The sequence below is a fragment of the Sus scrofa genome, chromosome 13 (assembly GCF_054392235.1).
Source record: "Sus scrofa isolate SSC_HxYL_T2T_F1_AM1 chromosome 13, Sscrofa_HxYL_maternal_Yorkshire_Landrace_v2.0, whole genome shotgun sequence".
NCBI lineage: Eukaryota > Metazoa > Chordata > Mammalia > Artiodactyla > Suidae > Sus > Sus scrofa.
This window is the reverse complement of record NC_139395.1, coordinates 53,276,115-53,298,828: the sequence shown is the minus strand read 5'-3', so window position 1 is coordinate 53,298,828 and position 22,714 is coordinate 53,276,115. Positions and strand designations below refer to the sequence as shown.

General features: G+C 38.2%; 1 protein-coding gene across 21 annotated transcripts in view; it reads right to left on the bottom strand.

Annotated features, from left to right (window-relative positions):
- Positions 1–22,158, bottom strand: part of CCDC66 (coiled-coil domain containing 66) — a 55,346-nt gene extending 33,188 nt beyond the window's left edge. For 7 of the 21 annotated variants that reach the window (XR_014823377.1, XR_014823378.1, XR_014823379.1 and 4 more), the window contains exons 1-8: positions 22,090–22,158; positions 19,919–19,983; positions 19,267–19,292; positions 10,152–10,593; positions 8,358–8,523; positions 7,935–8,038; positions 4,890–5,011; positions 4,104–4,205 (exon numbers count right to left, since the gene is read on the bottom strand). Coding sequence is in view for 17 of the 21 variants with exons in the window: in XM_005669664.4 (XP_005669721.1) it covers positions 4,104–4,205; positions 4,890–5,011; positions 7,935–8,038; positions 8,358–8,523; positions 10,152–10,593; positions 19,267–19,292; positions 19,919–19,983; positions 22,090–22,100 (1,038 nt within the window). In the remaining 4 variants the exon portion in view is untranslated. Of the gene's footprint in view, positions 1–4,103; positions 4,206–4,889; positions 5,012–7,934; positions 8,039–8,357; positions 8,524–10,151; positions 10,594–14,439; positions 14,633–16,311; positions 16,548–19,266; positions 19,293–19,918; positions 19,984–22,089 lie in introns of all 21 variants that reach the window. The other 14 variants (XM_084988683.1, XM_084988684.1, XM_084988685.1 and 11 more) reach the window with 8 other exon arrangements.
- Positions 22,159–22,714: the final 556 nt, after the last annotated feature.

Here is a 22,714-nt window from a genome sequence, read left to right as displayed (position 1 = left end):
TAGTCGGATTCGTTAACCACTGCGCCACGACGGGAACTCCCAGAATGGCCATTATTAATAAGTCTACAAATAACAAATGCTGAGGAGATTATGGAGAAAACGGAAAATTCCTAACACTGTTGGTGCGAATTTAAACTGGTATAACCACTAGAGAAAACAGTATGGAGGTTCCTCCGAAAACTGAGGATAGAGTTTCTATATGATCTAGCAATCCCACTTATGGGCATATATCCAGACAATACTCTCATTCAAAAAGATAAATGCACCTCTGTGTTCACAGCAGCACTATTCCCAATAGCTATGACATGGAAACAACCTCAATGTCTACTGACAGATGAATGGATTAAAAAGACGTGGTACAGGAGGCCCGTAGTAGCTCAGTGGTTAACAAATACGACTAGGAACCATGAGGTTGCAGGTTCGATCCCTGGCCTTGCTCAGTGGGTTAAGGATCTGGCACTGCTGTGAGCTGTGGCGTAGGTTGCATATGTGGCTTGGATCTGGTGTTACTGTGGCTCTGGCATGGGCTGGCAGCTACAGCTCCAATTAGACCCCTAGCCTGGGAAGCTCCATATGCCTCAGGTGTGGCCCTAGAAAAAAGACAAAAAAAAAAAAAAGACGTGGTACATATATACAATGAAATACGACTTAGCCATAAAAACAAACAAAACAATGCCATCTGCAGCAACATGGGTGCAATCAGGGATTATTACATTGAGTAAGTTCAGAGAGAGAAAGACAAGTACCATATAATATCAATGAACCTATTTACAAAACACAAAGACTCACAGATATAGAGAATAGACTTGTGGCTGCCAAGGGGGAAGGGAGGAGTGGGATAGACTGAAGTTTGGGGTTAGTAGATATAAACTATTACATTTAGAATAGATAAAAAATAGGGTCTTACTATTTAACACAGGGAACTATATCCAATCTCCTGGTAGAGACCATGATGGAAAAGAATATAAAAATAGTGTATATATACATATATATATATATATATGACTAAATAACTTTCTGTACAGCAGAAATTGGCACAACATTGTAAATCAACTGTAATTTTTTTAAAGTAAAAAAAAAAAAAATACCATATGATCCAGCAACTCCACTTACAAGTATATTCCCAAAAGAACTACAAATACTGATATATTATCTGTATACCAAGGTTCATAACATCATTATTCTCAACAGCCAAAAAGTAGTAACAACTCAAATGGGCATCAATATCTGGATGAATGGATAAATAAAATGTAGTACTATACACGTAGTGGAATATTTTCAGCCTTAAAAACACATGAAATTCTGATACATGTTACAACATGGACAAACCGTGAAAACATTAAGTGAAATATATCAGACACAAAAAGTACAAATATTGTGTAAGTCCACTTAAACATAACTAGAACAGCCAAATTTATAGACACTGAAAGTAGAATGGTGGTTTCCAGGGGCTCAGGGGAAGAGAAAATGAGAAGTTACTGTTTACTTGACATAGTTTCAGTTTGGAATGATAGAAGAATTCTGGGGACAGGGCAATGGTTGCAAAACAGTTAATGCACTTAATGCCACTGAAGAGTATACTTAAAAATGATTAAAATGGTAAATTTTATGTTATGTATATTTTACCACCACAAAAGGAAAAAATTAGAGGAATTTTGTTTCTGGTAGCAGTAAGAATCTAGAGGAATGACAACCTCAAGTTAGAAAGTACACTGGAATATACTCCCCTCACCCAAGAGGCTTCCCAGGAAGGGAAAGTCATTTGGTAAAGTCAAGTTTTTATGGAAGTGAGGTATTCTCAAAAAGGCTGAAGTGGTAAGCAAATGTCTTAGAAACACAAAAAAGGAATTCTAAGCTGCACAGTTAAAACATAAGAATGAGAAAATAGGGCTGTTTAACTGAGGGAGAGGGGGTAAAATTTAGAATCAAGAAGAGGAGAGAGGAAAGGAAGATGGTGAGAGGATTGACTTTTTTTTTTTTTTTTTTTGCCTTTTCTAGGGCCGCTCCTGCTGCATATGGAGGTTCCCAGGCTAGGGGTCTAATAGGAGCTGTAGCCATCTGCCTACACCAGAGCCACAGCAACACAGGATCCGAGCCTCGTCTGCGACCTACACCATGGCAATGCCAGATCCTTAACCCACTGAGCAAGGCCAGGGATCGAACCTGCAACTTCATGATTCCTAGTCAGATTCGTTAACCACTGAGCCACAACAGGAACTCCGAGGATTGATTCTTAACAGCATCAGAATGGACCTGCGCTTTTTAAAAGTGTAACTAGAGCAAACCTTCATTAAACACTTGGTATTTATGTCAGCTATGTTTCTAAGCATTTTATATGCATTACCTTATTTTATAACAAAACTAGCTTTGATGATTGTGTTTGCAGCTAAATTTCTGCTCCTCTCAATAACAAGAAGAGGTTAACTTAATATTCAAATAATATAAATGTTTGTGGCTGGCTGGGATTTATGAAACTAATCACTTTCAGGTACTTAAGGATGATTTTTTTTGTTACACAGTTCGTTCTTGTCCCCTCAGCACTTCTCCTTTATCTTAGTGCACTCATACCCAAATACAGAGAAACTAAACTTAAATAGTAAAAATAAGCACAGTTAATCATACTCTAGAGTTCTAGGTTATCCAGCCCTGGATTTAGTGTATGTTTTCCTTTCTAATCTTTCATCCCAAATCCTCTGACTCCAAAATATAAATATCTTTATTGGTTTTTAGATTAAAAAAGAAAAGACACATGCTATTTTTCTTTTCTTTTTTTGCTTTTTACGGCTGCACCCACGGCACATGGAGTTTCCCCAGTTAGGAGTCTAATTGGAGCTACAGCTGCTGGCCTACACCATAGCCATGACAATCAGATCCAAGCTACATCTGCAACCTACACCACAGCTCACAGCAACGTCAGATCCTTAACCCACTGAGAGAGGCCAGGGATTGAACCTGAAACCTCATGGTTCCTGGGTGCATTTGTTTCTGCTGCACGACAATGGGAACCTCCTATCATTTTTTTAAAAAATGCAAAAAACTCTAAAAAGTCACTTAAATGGTTAATTTTTTTTTTTTTTTCCCTTTTAGGGTCACACCTGTGGCATATGGAAGTTCCCTGGCTAAGGGTCAAATGGGAGATGTAGCTACTGGCCTACGCCACAGCAACACAGGATCTGAGCTGCATCTGCGACCTATATCACAGCTCACTCACAGCAACACTGCATCCTTAACCCACTGAGCAAGGCCAAGGATAGAACCCACATCCTCATATATCCTAGTCAGATTTGTTTCCGCTGACCCACAAAGGGAACTATTTGCATTAACAATCATAGACTGGATTAATCCCAGATAATCAATGAGCTAAAAAACATGCAAAATAAGCACTAATAAATGACACACTAACATTTCAACTGACATTTTGGTGACAGAAATACTTAATCATTTTAGCATTAAAGGCTTTTTAATCTTAATGTTGAAATGTAAGAAAGTTTACAACTGATTGTCACCAACTTTGTGAACAGCTGTATTTGTAGTTTTTAGTAGAATCTGTATGCGTCAAAATCTAAACTTTAAAAACTTAAAATTATCACCCACAACTAGTTTTCCAAAATGAATTCTAGCAAGACTAACTTACTGCCTTTTAACAGTTAGTCAAAGTGCTTTTGGGAACATATAAAAACGTAACTCATGTTTCATTCCTTTCGTTAACATAAAATTATCAAAAGACTATAAAGCTGTTTGATGTAGGCAAGTCAGACCCATATGGAAGAGAACAAGCTTTCATGCAAACAATCTAACTGGAAGGGTTCTATAAGAAATCTACCAGGACTGAAAATGTCTACCACTAGAATCATACCTTTAGGTTATTGCCTTACTTTCAGAATACATTTTTTAAAATATAAATGTTCGCTAGGAAGAATTATATGTGTGAAAAAGAAAGTTGATAACTTTTTTAAAAATTTAAGGAGCATAATGCACTCAGTAAAAATTAACAGGTAATTAAAATAAGAGTATTTAGATTCACTTCTTCAAGAAAAATAAGTTATACAGTGATCAAGCACTAAAGGACTTATATATTCAAAATAATGACACTTAGAACTTACCTCTAAAACCTGACTAGCACAAGGTAGTGAGTTCCCATCAGCATGGACCACCATTACCTGACTAGGAGACTGTGACAGAATGCTAGAAGAGCTAGGAAAAGTCTAAAAATAAACAGAAAAACAAGAATATTTTTTGTCTAATATTAAAAACAGGCAAAACTTAAAAGGTCCCTGAAAGACGTGCAGTATACATATGGTATGTGTGATCTGAAAACCTTGTAGTGGATACCATATGGTCATGCTGTGGTCATCTAAAAAATTGTGGAGCTCTTTTGTAGGAGACCAAAGGAGGTGCCAAGGACCTCTACACTCACCTAATGACATAGTAAAACTATTTACGGAATGCAAATAGAGCAGTTGAGGTAATAATTAAAAATCACATTGTTTTAAAGTGACACATAAAAATGAGTTTTAAAAAAAAATGAACACTTCAAAAATAAGCTTTATGGAGTTCCCATTGTGGCTCAGTGGAAATGAACCTGACTAGCATCCATGAGGATGTGGGTTAGATCCTTGGCCTAGCCCAGTGGGTTAAGGATCTGGCATTGCCGTGAACTGTGGTGTAGGTCACAGACGAGGCTCAGATCCCGCATTGCTGTGGCTCTGACATAGGCTGGCAGTTGCAGCTCCGATTCAACCCCTAGCCTGGGAACTTCCATATGCTGCAGGCATGGCCCTAAAAAAAGCAAATAAATAAGTAAAAAGCTTTATGATACAAACATGGCTTAACATTAATAAATTTCAATTATCTTATATTCCATAAATGCCTGATTTTGATACTCTTACCTTTGACTGATCAAGAATTTGAAGATTTTCCCATACTACTTTATCATTTTCAGATTTTTTACAAGGATTGTACCGTTTTTCAGAAGCTTCTTTTTCTTTCTTCTTTAAAGCAACCTGTTCGTCTGTAAATAATGTCCTTTTTAAAAAAATATACAAAAACCATAAAAAAAAAAAATCCCATAAACAAATCATGACCTTCTTAAAGAGGGCAGATTCCAACACAGATCTATTCAAAATTGTTTTTTGGGAAGGAGATTAACTTACAAGACAGAGAAGAATTTTAAGGGGTATGGAATAAAAGAAAACATGGAATCAGAATCGAATTTAAATATTGAGTAAACGGATGTAAAAATGTTTGTTTCATACAATTATCAATAAGGAACAATTGTGCTAATTGTTGTGAGGTTCTACTCTACTGCAACATTCATTCAGTTATTAATAAGTGACTTAAGAGCTAGAACTCTAGAGTCAGAGAACCCTGGGGTCAAATTTAAGTTCAATCACTTCCCAGCTGTGTCACTGTGGGAAAATGATATTCACCCCTCCAAACCCTGACTCTTCTATAAAATGAGAGAAATAATAGTGCCTATGTTTGAGTATAGGGCCTCGCACAAAATAAATATTTAATAAATGTCAGCCATTATTACTCTTAACTGCTGAAAAGTAAAATACATAAAATCATGTGTCTGGAACTTTCTTGTGCCTCAGCAGTTTAAGGATCTGGCATTGTCACTGCAGTGGCTCAGGTCACTACTGTGGTGCAGATTCTGTCCCTGGCCTATGAACTTACTCATGCCATGGGTATGGCCAAAAAAGAAAAAGAAAAAAACATGTGTCTAAATTTTTACTGAAAGAAACATTTAAAGCTGAAATTATGATAAAAACACATATCAGATCTCCAAACTTCTGATACTGCTACCATATATTTCATTTCTTCATTCTTCTATTACTTTGACTTCCAACATCAATTCATTCTCTACTTCTTCTACTTATCTCTTTTACTAGATCACCTGTCCAAGCAGGGTTATGATTGCCTTGGAGGACTTCCCAGTTCAGTGGAGATAAAGTCAATCTTCATGCTTTTAGTACAACTGTTCCTAAGAAGTACAACTATATGTCTTGTATTTTCCAAATTCTGACACCTGGACCCTAAGTCTAGTCCAAACAGAAGTTTCTTAGTTATTATCTTAGTTACCTTAAGACCTTACCTGGAGTTTCTGCTGTTGCACAGCGGGTTAAGGATTTGGCATTGTCTCTGTGGCAGCATGAGTTTGATCTCTGGCCTGGTGCAATGGGTTAAGGTACTCAGCCAGCGTTGCCACAGCTCTGGCTCAGATTCAATTCTTGGCCTGGGAACTTCCATATACCATGGATGTGGCCATAAAAAAATTTCTTTCAAAAAGATCTTACCTAACAGAAATTAACAATTTTTCTGTTATAATGTCCGCAGAAACATAAAGAAATAAGCTTATTTCTGTATGGGATATACTAAGTGACACTTTATTGTTGATTCTTGATTAGAATGTTTTGATTAATTTTTTAAATGAATTATTTTAATTTTAATTTTTTTTTTTTTTTTGGTCTTTTTGCCATTTTCTTGGGCCGCTCTCACAGCATATGGAGGTTCCCAGGCTAGGGGTCCAATCGGAGCTGTAGCCACCAGCCTATGCCAGAGCCACAGCAATGAGGGATCCCATACACCACAGCTCACGGCAACACCGGATCGTTAACCCACTGAGCAAGGCTGGGGATTGAACCCGCAAACTCATGGTTCCTAGTCGGATTCGTTAACCACTGCGCCACCACGGGAACTCCTTTAATTTTTTTGGCTGTGCTTGCAGCATGCGGTTCTTGGGCCAAGGATAACTCCTGTGCCACAAGAGTGATGACACCAGATCCTTAACTGCTAGGCCAACAGGGAACTCCCAAAAGTGATTTTTTTTTTAATTGTTTTTTTTACACTGTACAGCATGGGGACCAAGTTACACATACATGTATACATAATTTTTCCTCCCACTGCCATGCTGCAAAGTAAGTGTCTAGACATAGTTCTCAGTGCTACACAGCAGGATCTCATTATAAATCCATTCCAAGAGCAATAGTTTGCATCCGTTAACCCCAAGCTCCTGATCCCTCCCACTCCCTCCCCCTCCCCCTGGGCAACCACAAGTCTTTTCTCCAAGTCCCTGATTTTCTTTTCTGTGAAAAGGTTCATTTGCGCTGTATATTAGATCCAGATATGAGTGATATCATATGGTATTTGTCTTTCTCTTTCTGACTTATTTCACTCAGTATGAGAGTCTCTAGTTTCATCCATGTTGCTGCAAATGGCATTATGTTGTTCTTTTTTTATGGCTGAGTGGTATTCCATTGTATATACATACCGTGTCTTCCTAATCCAATTATTTGTTGACTGACATTTGGGTTGTTTCCATGTCTTGGCTATTGTGAATAGAGCTGCAATGAACATGCTGGTGCATGTGTCTTTTTCTAGGAAAGTTTTGTCCAGATATATGCCCAGGAGTGGGATTGCTGGGTCATATGGTAGTTCTATGTACAGATTTCTAAGGTATCTCCAAACTGTTCTCCATAGTGACTGTATCAGCTTACATTCCCACCAACAGTGCAGGAGGGCTCCCTTTTCTCCATAACCCCTTCAGCACTTGTTATCTGTGGACTTATTAATGATGGCCATTCTTACTGTGTGAGGTGGTATTATTTTTAAGTAAAACCATTTTTAACCCATAGAATTTCAGTAATGGAAAAATATGAAAATGGGTTCTCAGGAAATGAGAAATGTTTGATCTCTAGAACAATACTGATGATATTAATGTTCCTCCGTGACTTTTGGTACACACCAAAGAGCACCAAACAAAAAGACATAATGTAAGGGAATGTGAAACCACAAAGTTTCTTATGTATTTGCAGAGAACTACTCTAGATGGTGAATGTTATTTTTGATAACATAGAGAAAGATATACTTCATCGTCAATATATATTCCTTAAGCCAACAAAACTATAATAAAAGATGCAATAACTACTTACCAAGCTCTTTCTTCCACTGGGCTTTTTTCGCTTCCAACAAACTTCTATCACGTTCTCTTTCTCCCAGAGTACTGAATATATCAGCTGGTTTCCATACATTGTCTCTAAGACAAAACACAAAAAAGTAACAGTGGAAATCCCATGTGGCACAGGGGATTAAGGATCTGGCATTGCTGAAGCTGAGGCACAGGTTGCACCTATGTTGGTTTGATCCCAAGCCCAGGAACCTTCAAATGCTGTAGATACAGCAAAAACATAAATAAATAACAGTAACCTTATTATACACTTCTATACAACTTACTCCATAAATATTAAAGTTTTAAATAGTTCTAGTCTTCAGAGTAAATACTTCACATGCAAGTAAAGGAAAAGTAAAACCATATTCCCAAGATGACCTCACAATAACAGATATGAATTACATACGTGGTGATTTTCTGCTCATACTGATTAGATGTCACCTGATTTTTATTTAAAACAGGTTTTTTTTCATCCTGAACAGATGAAACAGCCTCAGTTTTTTGAAGTAAGCCCATGATGTTCTCGTCCTTTGGCTGATCAGGAATATTGTTTAAATTTAGACTATACTGACCTAGAAGGTAAAAATGTATATTTTTAAATTAATACTAAAATTACATCAATTATAGCATCTTGATATATTGCTATACAGTTTCTAAAAAAACATGCTTTAGGCAAATTATCTAAGGAATTACCTCTCACAGCACTCCCTGCAGTGGTATTAGGATACCTTTTTTTGTCAAAAAAGGAAACTGAGCCTCAAAGGTTAACTCAGAGGTTATGGCCCAGAGGTGTGGCCATAGTCATATACTCTCTTGTATCAGATAAGAAAACAAGCAACAAAATAAATCTCCATTTACTCTTGCCAACAATACTTTTACAAATAATATAAGTAACACAAATCAAAACTTAAAGGATAACAGACGCAAATAGCTTTATAAAAATCTTATCACCTTCTCCTCATTTTTCTTATTTAGCCAGGAAACCAGAGAACTTTACCATGGAACACTGTCTCTATGTCTCAGCTATTATCGATTTCAAGTATTTTATACCGGGCTCATATACTTGGCTCAGAAATTCCTCCTTAGGGTGATAGCTCTCCCAATGAAGAGAAAGCATATCTAATATGCAGGCCATTATATTAGGCAAATTCTGCTTTTAACTTTGTTGCTATTATCTCTCACTCCGCCTATTTAGTTTTTATCTTTTGTTCACCAACCTAGAATTCTAGCCTTAAAGACAAAAGCCCGTCCCCTCACTTTATGAAGAATAATCTAGACCAAGAGAAGATAAATGACTCAATTTGAGCACCTTGGAAGTGTTAAGGAGCTACCAGGTCCCCAAACCAGTTGTGAGGCTTCTTCCTGGTGACTGTTAATTTTATTTCCCTATTGCCTAAGAAAATTTTAATAATATTTCTATTCATGATCACAATTCCTTGGCTCAAAGCTGAAACTAGAAGGCTTTTTAAAACATAATACAATGCCCTGACTAGGAAAAGAGAAGGCATGCAATACTCTACTAGTTCCAAGTCAGTGTTTTACACTGGCTAAAAAGATAGTGCTGCCAATTCTCAGCAAGGATTGAGGTCAGGAAGAGCAAAAGCCGGGGCCAGGAAAATAATCCCTTTCAGTAACTCATGTCAAATCTTCATAATAAGGTTCCTTTGTTTTTCACTAGAAATACTACACCAATTTTTTTAAAGACTATTTACATAATTACTTTTCTTGTAATAAAGCCTCATACATTCTATTTTTTTAATTTTTTTATTACTCAAATGAATTTATCACATCTGTAGTTGTATAATGACCATAACAATCTGATTTCATAGGATTTCCATCCCACAGCCCAGGCACACCCCACACCCCCCAAACTGTCTCCTCCGGAGACCATAAGTTTTTCAATGTCTGTGAGTCAGAAGCCTCAGACACTCTGAAATTAGTACATCTAGAATCCACAGAAACTGAGTTTCTTAAGACTATGGCACATGAAGATAACACTCTGAGCATTAACCTTAAAATACAGCACATTTTAGCTATAAAAGTATTTCTGCATATAGGAGAACATTTTCTAAAAGAATAATTTAAAAGACTGTTATACATTAGAATTTAAGAGGCACAGTTACATAAAAGTCCAATGAATCTCAAATTCTAAAAGTTAAATATTGATAAGATAAATATTAAACCTTTAGAAAAATCTTACTTGTTTCTTCTTCCTTTGCCTTCTCAGTCAGAGAAAAAGATTTATTTCCTTGGTTTATAGTCAGTAAAATCTGTTGTAGTTGGTCTTGTGTTAGACACACCAAACTGCTTTTCATAGTTTCAGCTGTGATGCGCTTTTTGCAAGGCTTCTGTTTAGCTACTACAAATGTATTTGTGGTGTTTCTAGTCTTCTGTATATTAGGGGTTGCAGGTGAAATTTCCTTCTGGATATGAAAACAGTCTGCATACTGCTTGCATAAATCCTTAGTGGGTGAAAAAGTCATGCTATTTTTTTCACCTTTTGCCAGTAAAGTTTCTGAACCAATTCTCTTCTTTTGTAAAACCTTTTCACTCCTGACACAAGTATTTTGTGTTGATTTTAGAATGTATCCAGTTTGTTTAGTTCTTAAAGGGCATTTTGCAATCTTGGTCTTATTTCCCATCTGTTAAAACACCAGAAATTTCTTCTTTATAATAACCCAAGAAAAGTCAACACTTATGACTATATAATCCACGATAAATCGGGCTTCTAAACTTTTATTCCATTTTGCTATATAATATACCTGTAAAAAACTAACACTTAACCTTTGCAAATCTTCACTTGAAAGCTTCATTAACAACTGGAAATTATTTTATTTCAGGATAATGAAGATTACAGAACTTTTATTCTGGTTGTTGCAGTCCATTCAACTCCAGTTTTGAATCTCATGTCAGGATTATAACACCTGCACTACCTCTTTTTTTTTGTCTTTTTGCCATTTCTTGAGCCGCTCCCGTGGCATATGGAGGTCCCCAGGCTAGGGGTCGAATCAGAACTGGAGCTGTTGGCCTACACCACAGCTCATGGCAAAGCCGGATCCTTAACCCACGGAGCAAGACCAGGGATCGAACCCGCAACCTCATAGTTCCTAGTTGGATTCATTAACCACTGAGCCACAAAAGGAACTCCACACTACCTCTTTTTTCACAGGCAATTTATAGACCTATAGGTTACCAGCCCTTATTCTTGAATAACTTAGCTTGTAGGTCACCATCCCTCTGTAGAACCTAACTCCCATCTTAATTATTAGTGCTTTCATATTTTTCCAATACCGCAGTTTCATTTCCTTGAACTCTGCTCCTATACTCTTTGTCTTCCATGCTACCTCAACTACTCATTCCCGTAGTGGTATCTTAGGCTGACCTTGTAATTACCCATTAAGTGCAATCCCTTCAAGAAGAACCTCCAGTCATAGGCCTTAGCACTAGTCAATCCCTCTACCTGGGATATTATTCCTACAGATTTTACATGGCTCATTCACTCACCACTTTCAAATCTTTGCTCTGGAGTTCCCATCATGGCTCAGTTCCCGTTGTGGCTTAATTTGACTAGGAACCATAAGGTTGCTGGTTCGATCCCTGGCCTTGCTCAGTGGGTAAGGATCCGGCATTGCTGTGAGCTGTGGTGTAGGCCAGTGGCTACAGCTCCGATTAGGCCCCTAGCCTGGGAACCTCCATATGCCAAGGGAGCAGCCCTAGAAAAGGCAAAGGACAAAAAAAAAAAAAAAATCTTTGCTCCAACATAACTCACCCAGCGAGTTCTTCTCTGAACATCTTATTAAAAACTGCAGATATCCTGCTCTAACCTCACTCCCACCTCCCTAGCACTCTCACCCACTGTTCAAGACTACTGTCTCTGAAGTGACTGTGCTCTTCCCTTTCTCTCCTTTACTTTTCTCTACAGAATTTTTTGTCTTGCAGTATTCTATATTTATTTTTATTATTTTCTGACCATTCCACCTTTTTCCAATTTAAACTCCACAGGGCAAAGATCTTTGTCTGCATGGTCTATTGCTGTATCTGAACAGTGAGTGGAACGGAATAGGCTTCAGTAAATTTTTGTTGGATGACTGTCTTCAACTATACCATTTTAAAGACTGAATTCTTGGAGTTACCTTGTAGCACAGTGGGTTAAGGATCTGGCATTGTCACTGCAGTGGCTTGAGCTGCTGCTATGGCACGGATTCAATTCTAGGGCCAGGAACTTTCACATGCTATCGGTGTGGCCAAATATACATATACATAAAAATATAGTATATATTTATATACCATATAGTGTATATTATATATATTTTATATACTATATACTATATATTTATATATAGTATATAGTGTGTATTTTATATATATTTTATATAATATATATATATATAAAAGACTGAATTTTCTTCTCTCCCTCAAATTAGCTCCCCCTTCCAAAATACCCAATTTCTGTGGCACCGTCGTTCTAATCTTTCAGACCAGCAACCATGGTGTCATCACTGACTATCCTCCTCCACAGTCTTATTTAGCTTCCCACAAGTATTGGTCATTTCTTCCTTCTAAGAATCTTTCTGTCCCCTTTTACATAACAGTAAGCCTAAATTCAGGTTTTCAGTACCACACTACCAGATTACAGCCTGCCTATCTCAAATCTATCCCATATTTAATCCACTATGCATTTCTGCAAACTTATCTAACCTAATTCAATAGTCATTTTAGGTGCCCAACATTACGGGAAAGATGTTGGCAGTATAAAATGAATAAGACATGATTCTTTTTTTAAATTTTTTTCTTTTTGCCTTTTCTAGGGCTGCTTTCTGCAGCATATGGAGGTTCCCAGGCTAGGCGTCTAATTGGAGCTGTAGCCGTCAGCCTACACCACAGCCACAGCAATGCAGGATCTGAGCCATGTCTGCAACCTACACCACAGCTCATGGCAACACTGGATCCTCAACCACTGAGCAAGGCCAGGGATCAAACACGCAACCTCATGGTTCCTAGTCGGATTCATTAACCACTGCGCCTCGATAGGAACTCCAAGACATGATTCTTGATGTCAAGGAGTGGGGCAGATGTCACATGGCTTTCATTTGGCTTATCATACTCCAAATATCATTATCTTTCTAGAAATTACATTAATACACAATCATACTTTGAACAATTAATCAGTCCCTCTTTATCCTACTTTTCAAAATGTACATGTATTATCAGTGGCAAGATTTTTTTTATTATCTTCTTCACCTTAGCTATACCTTTTTATTCCAGGCTTTAGGCTTTTAATAATACCAATACTACATCCAAAATGCCTTTACCCCTTCTATCTCTGTGGCAATTTTTTTTTTTTTTTGGTCTTTTTGCCATTTCTTGGGCCGCTCCCTCGGCATATGGAGATTCCCAGGCTAGGGGTCGAATTGGAGCTGTAGCCACCAGCCCTTGCCAGAGCTCTGTGGCTATTTTTATATAACTAATTTTCTCTAAATGAGAGGTGGAAAATTTAAATCCCTTTCATAAATTAGGTTGGGTAGGAACTAAGATGAAATGAAGAGCACTTTTCCACATAAAGGAGGCAGCCCCTACTCAGAAGCAGCCTACACTGCCCAACAGGAATCTGAGTCTACTTGTTAGGTCATCCAGTATTTCAAAAGAATCAAAAATGCCATATTTACCTTAACATTTTTCCAATTTTTAAACAATGACAATTCATTCTAGTTTTCGAAAACCACTGCATGGATTAACTAAGGCTGCACATAACTTACAGAGCTAAGTCCTATCGCCTATCTCCAACTATTATTGTTCCTACTAATCCCATCTTTCTTTGACCCAGTGACTTTTTGGGGATCACTAACAATTGAGTATTTCATTTTTAAAATCAGTTTCTCAATCAAACTGCTGATAAGCATAGTGCATTCTCTTAACCTATCTTAAAAGTCTCTCATTTTTGGCCCCTTAGTTCCATTCTGCTAGCTACCATACTTCAGGGTCTCATAAAGACTCCTCATGGACTACTCTAATTGGCCCTTAACTAGTGTCCCTATTATGATAATCTGTCCTTCACAGATCTACCCAAAGCATTTTCCTACAACAGAAATCGTATCTACATTCCAAAAATTCTTCAATGCTCCCTACATGCAAATCAACTAAGTTCAAACACTTTGAGTATATTTAAACTGCTCATGATTATAATAACCCTATGTTTTACGTTCTATACTCCCCCACCCCTGAGGTACACACTATTCCCCAAATGCAAATTATGCTTTGTATCTTGGTCTTTTGTTCACTATTTTATCTGAACTTAGAATATACTTCCTTACTTCTTTCACTATAAATACTTCCTTCGTCTTTAAAGTTCTAATTAAAGTGTCACCTCATTTATGAAGCATTTCCTGGTCTCCTCAAACCACAAAGAACTGCTCTTTCCAAAGTTTTCTTCTTTTCATAACCCTGGTATAGCATACATTTTATTCTACTTATGTTATACAGTTATTTACCCAATTGATATCCCTGCTAGGAAACAGGAACTCAGTTTTACTTATTTCTTTCTCTCATAGTCATAGAACAAATAGAGCCAAGAATGGAGCTGCAGACACATACGGGAGTTTTACAGCTGTAGTAAATCCTCGTTAAACAGAAACCTAGTAATTGGAGCTCCGATTTAACTACAATTATTTTGCCACATTCCACCTACAACAGAAATAATGTACAGAAAAAAAATCATCTAAAAATTACTTAATAAAAAAAGAGAGGATAAATTTAAAAAAACAAAAAGGGAGGGAGCAAAGACATTCATGAACTCAATATACATTTATCTCAATCCTGAATAGATCTGTAGCTTAACATCAGAGAAGAACAACAATGGAGGCAACAAAAATTGTGAACTACCAAACAAATATTCAATTCTGTTCAGGTTACTTAATAGGAAAAAGCAATCTAGCTCAAATCATTTCCCAAGTGTTTACTGGGTTAGCTGAATTTTAATAAATCAAATAGGGTCTTCATATCCTAAACATTTTTATGTAGAATGATGCTCTTCTACCGAGTTTTAATTTTACCAGTATTTTTCATAACATTAAAAAAATACATAAAGCCAGTGTTCAATGCATTTAACACTGGCCAACTTCACAATTTACATGGGGCCAGGATCGCAAAGCCAGAAATAAAAATATAAAATGTGCTTAGAACTAATATTGTAAAAAAACCAAAAAAAAAAAAAAGAATATTGTATACACTCTTCAGTGTATTATTATTCTAAATCTCACATATAGAAATACCTATGCAAACTTAAAAAATGTTTTATAGTTCAACTAATTGTGAGATAATTTTAAGAATTTAGAATTATAAATTACCCATGACACTGAATCATTAATATTTCTTTCATTTTCTTATAAAAGCTTAAGAAATTAAACTGGTAACAATCTTCAAATTCATTATCACAGATTACAGAAAAATAAAGGAGAGATTTTGACAGAATTAAAAAAGTACTCTGGAGTTCCCGTCCTGGCACAGTGGTCAACGAAGCTGACAAGGAACCATGAGGTTGCGGGTTCGATCCCTGCCCTTGCTCAGTGGGTTAATGATCCGGCATTGCCGTGAGCTGTGGTATAGGTTGCAGACGCAGCTCGGATCCCACGTTGCTGTGGCTCTGGTGTAGGCCGGTGGCTACAGCTCTGATTCGACCCCTAGCCTGGGAACCTCCATATGCCGCGGGAGCGGCCCAAGAAATGGCAAAAAAAAAAAAAAAAAAAAAAAGTATTCTGACCACATGTGTTCAACTTGTTGATGATGATAAGATAAAATTTGTAGTGTTTAAAGAGCACACTATGGGAGTTGCGGTCATAGCTCAGTGGTTAATGAATCTAACTAGCATCCATGAGGACAGAGGTTCAAACCCTGGCCTTGCTCAGTGGATTAAGGATCCAGCATTGCTATGAGCTGTGGTGTAGGTCACAGACATGGCTCGGATCCTGCGTTGCTGTGGCTGTGGCGTAGGCCAGCAGCTACAGCTCCAATTCAACCCCTAGCCTGGGAACCTCCATATGCCGTGGGTACAGCCCTAAAAAAAGGCAAAAAAAATAAAAAATAAAAAATAAATACAAAATAAAGCACACTATGAAGATGACAGTAATTCAACCTGTGAAGAGGAGGAAAAACGGAACTGTAGGTAAGTGTTACAGGAGCTCACCCCAGTAGAAGGAAAGAAGCACTATGACCAGAAAATGCATGAATAACTTATAGAAAAGAGAATTTAACATACAGCTGAAGAACTGTAAAAGCTGGGAAACTAAAAAACTGATAAAACAAAAAAAGGAAGAAAGTACTACTGTTTTTGGTTGTTGCTGTTTTTCCTTTTTTCATGGCCACACCTGCAGCACATGGAAGTTCCTGGGCTAGGAGTCAAACTGGACTTGAAGCTGCTGGCCTATGCCACAGCAATAGCAACGCTGGATCTGAGTTGCATTTTCAACCTATGTCACAGCTCACAGTAACACTGGATCCTTAACCCACTGAGAAAGGTCAGGGGTTGAAGCTGCATCCTCAGAGACAAGGTTGAGTGGTTAACCCAGTGAGCCACAATGGGAACTCCTAGTATTTCTGTTTTCTGTGAAGAGCAAAGAAAGAAATGAGGATCTCAGCAACTATATAAATAAGCAAAGATAAGCTCCTTGAAATAAAATCAATATAGAAGGGAGATTTAGGTTGCAATGGTATTTTTCTCCAGCTTTAATGAGGTTTAATTGACCATTAAAAACTACATATATTTAAGATTTCCCTTGTGGCCTAGTGGTAAAGGATCTAGGGTTGTCACTGCTGTGGCACAGCTTCGATCTCTGGCCCAACTTCTACATGCCACTGGGCACGGCCAAGAAATATATTTAAGGTGTACAATTTGATGATCTGCTACATGTATACACTGTGAAAAAATCACCATAATCAAGCTAATTAACATATCTATCACTTCATAGTTACCAGGCATCAGTATTTTGGAGTCCCAAAAGCAAGAGGAATATAAACCCAAACAATTAGCTTCAAGACAATAAATAATTTAAGATCAACATCAGGTGAGATACATTAGTTCCTCTGGAAAAAAAGAATCCTAGAAAAAGAATTCCCTATATTGCTAACAGAATTTTGTAATGCTTCTACCAGAAGTCTAAGACTAGTAACTTTATCACAGGCATTAAATGGGATCTCCAAATGTTCTTAGTTAAAAAGATAACAAAATATCTTCACAAATGTAGTGACCACAGCAAATCCATTAAGGATACAATTAAAGAGGGAACATGCAAGAGAGGAGAGAGGGCAGGGGAAGATAGAAATCAACTATTATATGTACTTTTTTATTTAGGAGCTTGAAAGAGGGCACTGTATTTGTTAATGTGACTCAAATAAGAAGAGTTAGTTGCTATATTGTAATAGGGCAGGGCCAGGAAAAAATATACAGTCTGTGCTCTGTGACTAAGGGAACACATAAGATATATATATACTGTATGTATGTGATAATTTTTGTATGTAGTTTATACAATTACTCTGATCATCATCACCCATTTATCAAGTGACTGGTATATGAAATACTAAAGCAACTTCTCCACCTTGATTAAATCTGGAAGAAATGGAAAATCCATCAAGGGTTCAGAGTTGACAAGAAAAGTGCTATGTCACCCAAAGTGGGCTCTATTCAGACATACAAAGATAGACTTTAAGACAGCTGCAAAATAAAAGGGGATATAGTGAGTTATGAAAGAGAAGAGTAAAAACATCTGCTGCTTAATGGGAAAAGAAATGGGAAACAAGAAAAGTATGTTATCAAAATTTTAAAGGGGCAATGTATTTTGTAGCAAAAGGCACTGTGGGCTCCTGACAAAAAATAAAAGAAAATTATCGCTGGAGTTACCTGGTGGCCTAGCAGTTAAGGATTTGGCATTGTCACTGCTGTGGCTTAGGTTTAATACCAGGCCCAGGTACTTTTGCATGCCATGGGTGCAGTCAAAAAAGGGGGGGGGGAATTATCACTTAGCTCCAGTATAAATTTTTTTTTCCTGTTTTTGCTTTTTAGGGCTACACCCGTGGCATACGGAGGTTCCCAGGCTAGGGGTTGAATCAGAGCTGCTGCTGGCTTACACCACAGCCACAGCAATGTGGGATGCGAGTCACATCTACCATCTACACCACAGCTCATAGCAACGCTGGATCCTTAACCCACTGAGCAAGGCCAGGGATCAAACCTGCATCCTCATGGATAATAGTCAGATTTGTTAACTGCTGCGTTATGATGGGAACTCCTCAAGTGTAAATTCTTAAAGGAGGAAGCTAAATGCATGTAAGATTCTGTCAAATACATCCTTTAGGTGTGGGAAAATGGAATTTGAGTAAGAAAAGAAAATTCTATTTCAAAAAATTCTGAATATTGATTTTTAGAGCTCTCAGAAGCTGTACTGTCCAGTATAGTAGCTATTAAATTTACTTATTTAGTTAGTTAGTTAGTTAGTTAATGGCTGCATTTGCAGCCTATGGAGGTTCCCAGGCCAGTGACTGAATCTGAACCACAGCTGCCAGGGATTAAACCCACACCTCTGCAGCAACCTAAGCCACTGTAGTTGGATTCTTAGTCTACTGCACCACACTGGGAACTCCATAAATTTATTTTTTATTTATTTATTTATTTTTTGTCTTTTGTCTTTTTGTCTTTTGTTGTTGTTGCTATTTCTTGGGCCGCTCCTGCGGCATATGGAGGTTCCCAGGCTAGGGGTTGAATCGGAGCTGTAGCCTCCGGCCTACGCCAGAGCCACAGCAAGGCGGGATCTGAGCCGCGTCTGCAACCTACACCACAGCTCACGGCAACGCCGGATCGTTAACCCACTGAGCAGGGGCAGGGACCGAACCCGCAACCTCATGGTTCCTAGTCGGATTCGTTAACCACTGCGCCATGACGGGAACTCCGTCAATTTAAATTAAAAATCAAATAAATGAGTTAAAAGTTCACTTCCTTAGTCACAGTGGCCACATTTTAAGTGCTCAGTAACTACACATGGCTAGTGGCTGGCTATCATATTGGACAGCACTGATTTTAGAACATTTCCATCACTGCAGAAAGTGTTATTGGACAACACTGATCTAGAGAAATGAGTTATATAAGACTTTTTAAACTGAAAAATTATTCCACTTCTGTGAAAGGACCAGCCTGAAAGCAACGGAATGACAACTTTTCACCATCACTCCAAACACTTTATAACAGTTTGACAGGAATTATTTTCAAATCACTGTAAAGTAAGCTGCATTTCACAAGTGAAAATAAGTCAAGTCAAAGTCATTTGGCTTACCTTTACAGAAATTTTTGATTTATGTTCTACAAAAGAAAAAAAAAATTACTAAACTATTAACCAAAAACATACTAAGGCAGTCACAAAAGAAAATTTTAATTACTACTGGTTTAAGAAAATATTAAGTAAAAACATTAATCTGCCAAGCATTAACTTGAGTGTTCTAACTTTTACAGTGTGTTTCAAGTCTTTTTATTTTATTTTTGTTTAATTTTCAAGGTAAAACCATAAATAGATCAGAAAAAAAGAAAATAATGTGAATACTGTGAATTTTAAAATACTGAAAATGATTTTAAAACTATAGTCTTAGTATAAATGTAAGTTTCTAAAAAATAATTCTTTACATGAACAGAACATATTCATATAAATTCCACCTAGATTTTTTCATTAGGCAATAAGCATATCTGCTATATACAAATATAATAAAAGGTATTACAAATGATATATACTGAAACAGCAAATTATACAAATACTGACAGGGTAAGCAATGATATAATCTAACTTGGCTAAATATAAATTTGAGGCAGTTAGGGAAACCACCTTTTTTCAAAGTATCATTTAATAAAAACATTCCATTACAAGCAAAAAAAAAATGTGTTAAACAAGTATAACTTAAAAGTTAGCATTTTAGATTTCCAGTAACATAGCATACCATATGGAGACAATATTAGCTTGGTTTTTCCATCCAAGAATTCAGTTTCAAGCTTTAAACCATCTCTGCAAAATACAAGAAAGTTGTCATTTTTGGAGTTCCCATCGTGGTCCAGCAGTTAACGAACCTGACTAGCATCCATTAGGACGCAGGTTCAATCCCTGGCCTCACTCATTGGATTAAGGATCCAGCGTTGCCTTGAGCTGTGGTGTAGGTCACAGAAGCGGCTCGGATCCCACGTTGCTGTGGCTCTGGCATAGGCCGGTGGCTACAGCTCCGATTCGACCCCTAGCCTGGGAACCTCCATATGCCGCGGGAGCGGCCCTAGAAAAGGGCAAAAGACAAAAAAAAAAAAAAAAAATTTCAACAGGTGTTCATTTTTTAAAAACTGAGGTATAGTTGAAACCATTCTTTGAAAACATTTTTCAAACCAAGATAAAATTTAAAATTACATGGAGAAAATTCCTGAAACTTTCCAAAAATACAAAGAATTTATCATTTTTAACCTGAAATTTCATTTTGTTAGCTGACAAACAATAAATTAGACTGGTTATCATAACGGTTATCTATTTATTTATTTATGTATTTCTGTCTTTTTAGGGCCACACCTGCAGCGTATGTAAGTTTTCAGGCTAGGGGTTGAATCTGACCCTAGCCGCTGGCCTACATCACAGCCACAACAATGCCAGATCCAAGCAGCATCCGCAACCTACACCATAGCTTGGGGCAACACCAGATCCTTAACCCACTGAGTGAGGCCAGGCATCAAACCCACATCCTCATGGATACCAGTCAGGTTCTTAACCTTCTGATCCACATTGGGAACTTCCCCATCATTTAATTCTTCTAACTCTAACTGGAAAAAATAACACTGTTATAAAACTCCTCACCTACATTAAAGGAGCAAAACATATCTAACTACCATTTATTAGTTTTATGATGGTCTCATGACTAACACATTCTATGGCCTGTTAGAGCATTATTTGAAAATGAACTAGAATATTGCCACCAGGGTTATTAACTGCCTGAGCATGGAGTTCTACTCTATTTTGAATATTTCAACTAATACATATTCACACTTAGTGACGCTTGTGTTACTATCACAGCAATACATCCATAATAAACTGGCCTCTACACTTTATTTGTGCCTGTGAAATCCAAAAGCACAAAACAAAAGGAAATGCTGCAAAGGAAACTTGTATATCTGTTAAGGTTCTAATAAAAATTCCACTGAAAACAAAACAGCAGTCCACTCAGTTAATTTAGTTTTAATGAGAGAGATAGAGAAAGACATGTCAATAACATCAACGGGGATAAAAGTCACGTCCAAGAGACAAAATAAAATGCAATGGACCAGTAAAAGAAACGCATCACGATATTTGCACTGATGCTAAGGTAGGGGAAATTACATGACTTCAACTTACTGCTCTAAACACTGCAAAGGATAGGTTTTAAAGGTTTCGCGGTTGTGCGGTTACGACCAGCTCCTATTTACGTTGGTGAAACTTGAAAGACCTTGAAGTAATAATGTATGCCTATTCAGCGTTACTGCACTGAAAACGTGTTCAGGGGCAGACTCTCTTATTTATTTTTACATCCCTAGATTCTAGAACAAAAAAAAATTGCTAAATGATATGGACGAGTCTAAACTTAGTGACTTTTTAATCATCTCAAAATAACAAATTTCCCAGTGATAAAAACCACACGACAGTCCTTTTTATTTACTCAACCACTACTTAATGAGGCCCTATGAGATGCCAGGCACTGAGAATACATGATTCGAGAAGCCTCTGCTTCTCATTTGGCGGGCGCCAAACTCCTCTGGGCGCTCTGACATTCTGCAAAGAACCCAAAGACAGGGTTGCAAAGCGCCAGGGCCTGGGCCAGGATTTCTCCTCAGGAAGCTGCTAAGCTTCATCTCTCCACCTGCCCTCACGCCTCTCCTCCCGCTCCATCCTGAGGTGAATGAGAGGGCGGAAGGGAGGCACAGACATCTAAATCCGAGATATGAAGCGGAAAAGTCAAGGCTGCGGGGGGCGGTAAAGGCCGACCTCGCCCCTCTCCACCTCAGGGAGCCGGGCACTGCCGCTTGGGGCGCCACAAGCCTGAAAGGGTCTCCAGGAAGGACTCCAAGGGTCAGCCCAGCGTCGCCCCATCTTTCCACTGCTTACCCCAAGTTCATGGCCTGACCTCCCGCGCGCTCCACAGGACGCTCAAGCTCCTTGCGTACGCCGGTTGCTGCTCAACAAGCGCCACGCCGATTCGATTAAGTGATGCCGGCGAGCTGGGGAAACAGACCAATCAGAGTTGAGGATGCTGACGCGTGCGCTCAACGGGGGCGAAGCTGCAGGAGCAACCAGCTTGGTGGGTACCTCCTGGGTTTTGTTTGCAGGCCAGGCTGTTACCGCAGCAGCTGTGGTCGGGAACCTGGTCTCTCGCTATTATAACTTACAGAGTTCAGGCGAGGCTCTCATACAAATGCCTCATTTCAGGTGGAGGTGGCTAAAATAGGGAAAATAAAAAAGCATGACCCTTTTTTTTTTTTTAAGGGCCACTCGCGCAGCATATGACGGTTCCCAGGCTAAGGGTCGAATGGGAGCCACGGCTTCAGGCCTACGCCACAGCAACGCCAGATCCAAGCCATGTCTGCAGCCTATTCCAATAGCTCAGGGCAATGCCGGCGCCTTAACCCACTGAGCGAGGCCTGGGATGGAACCCCCAACCTCATGGTGCCTAGTTGGGTTCATTTCTGCTGCGCTCAGGACTGGAACTCCAGCATAACCCATTTTAGAAAGT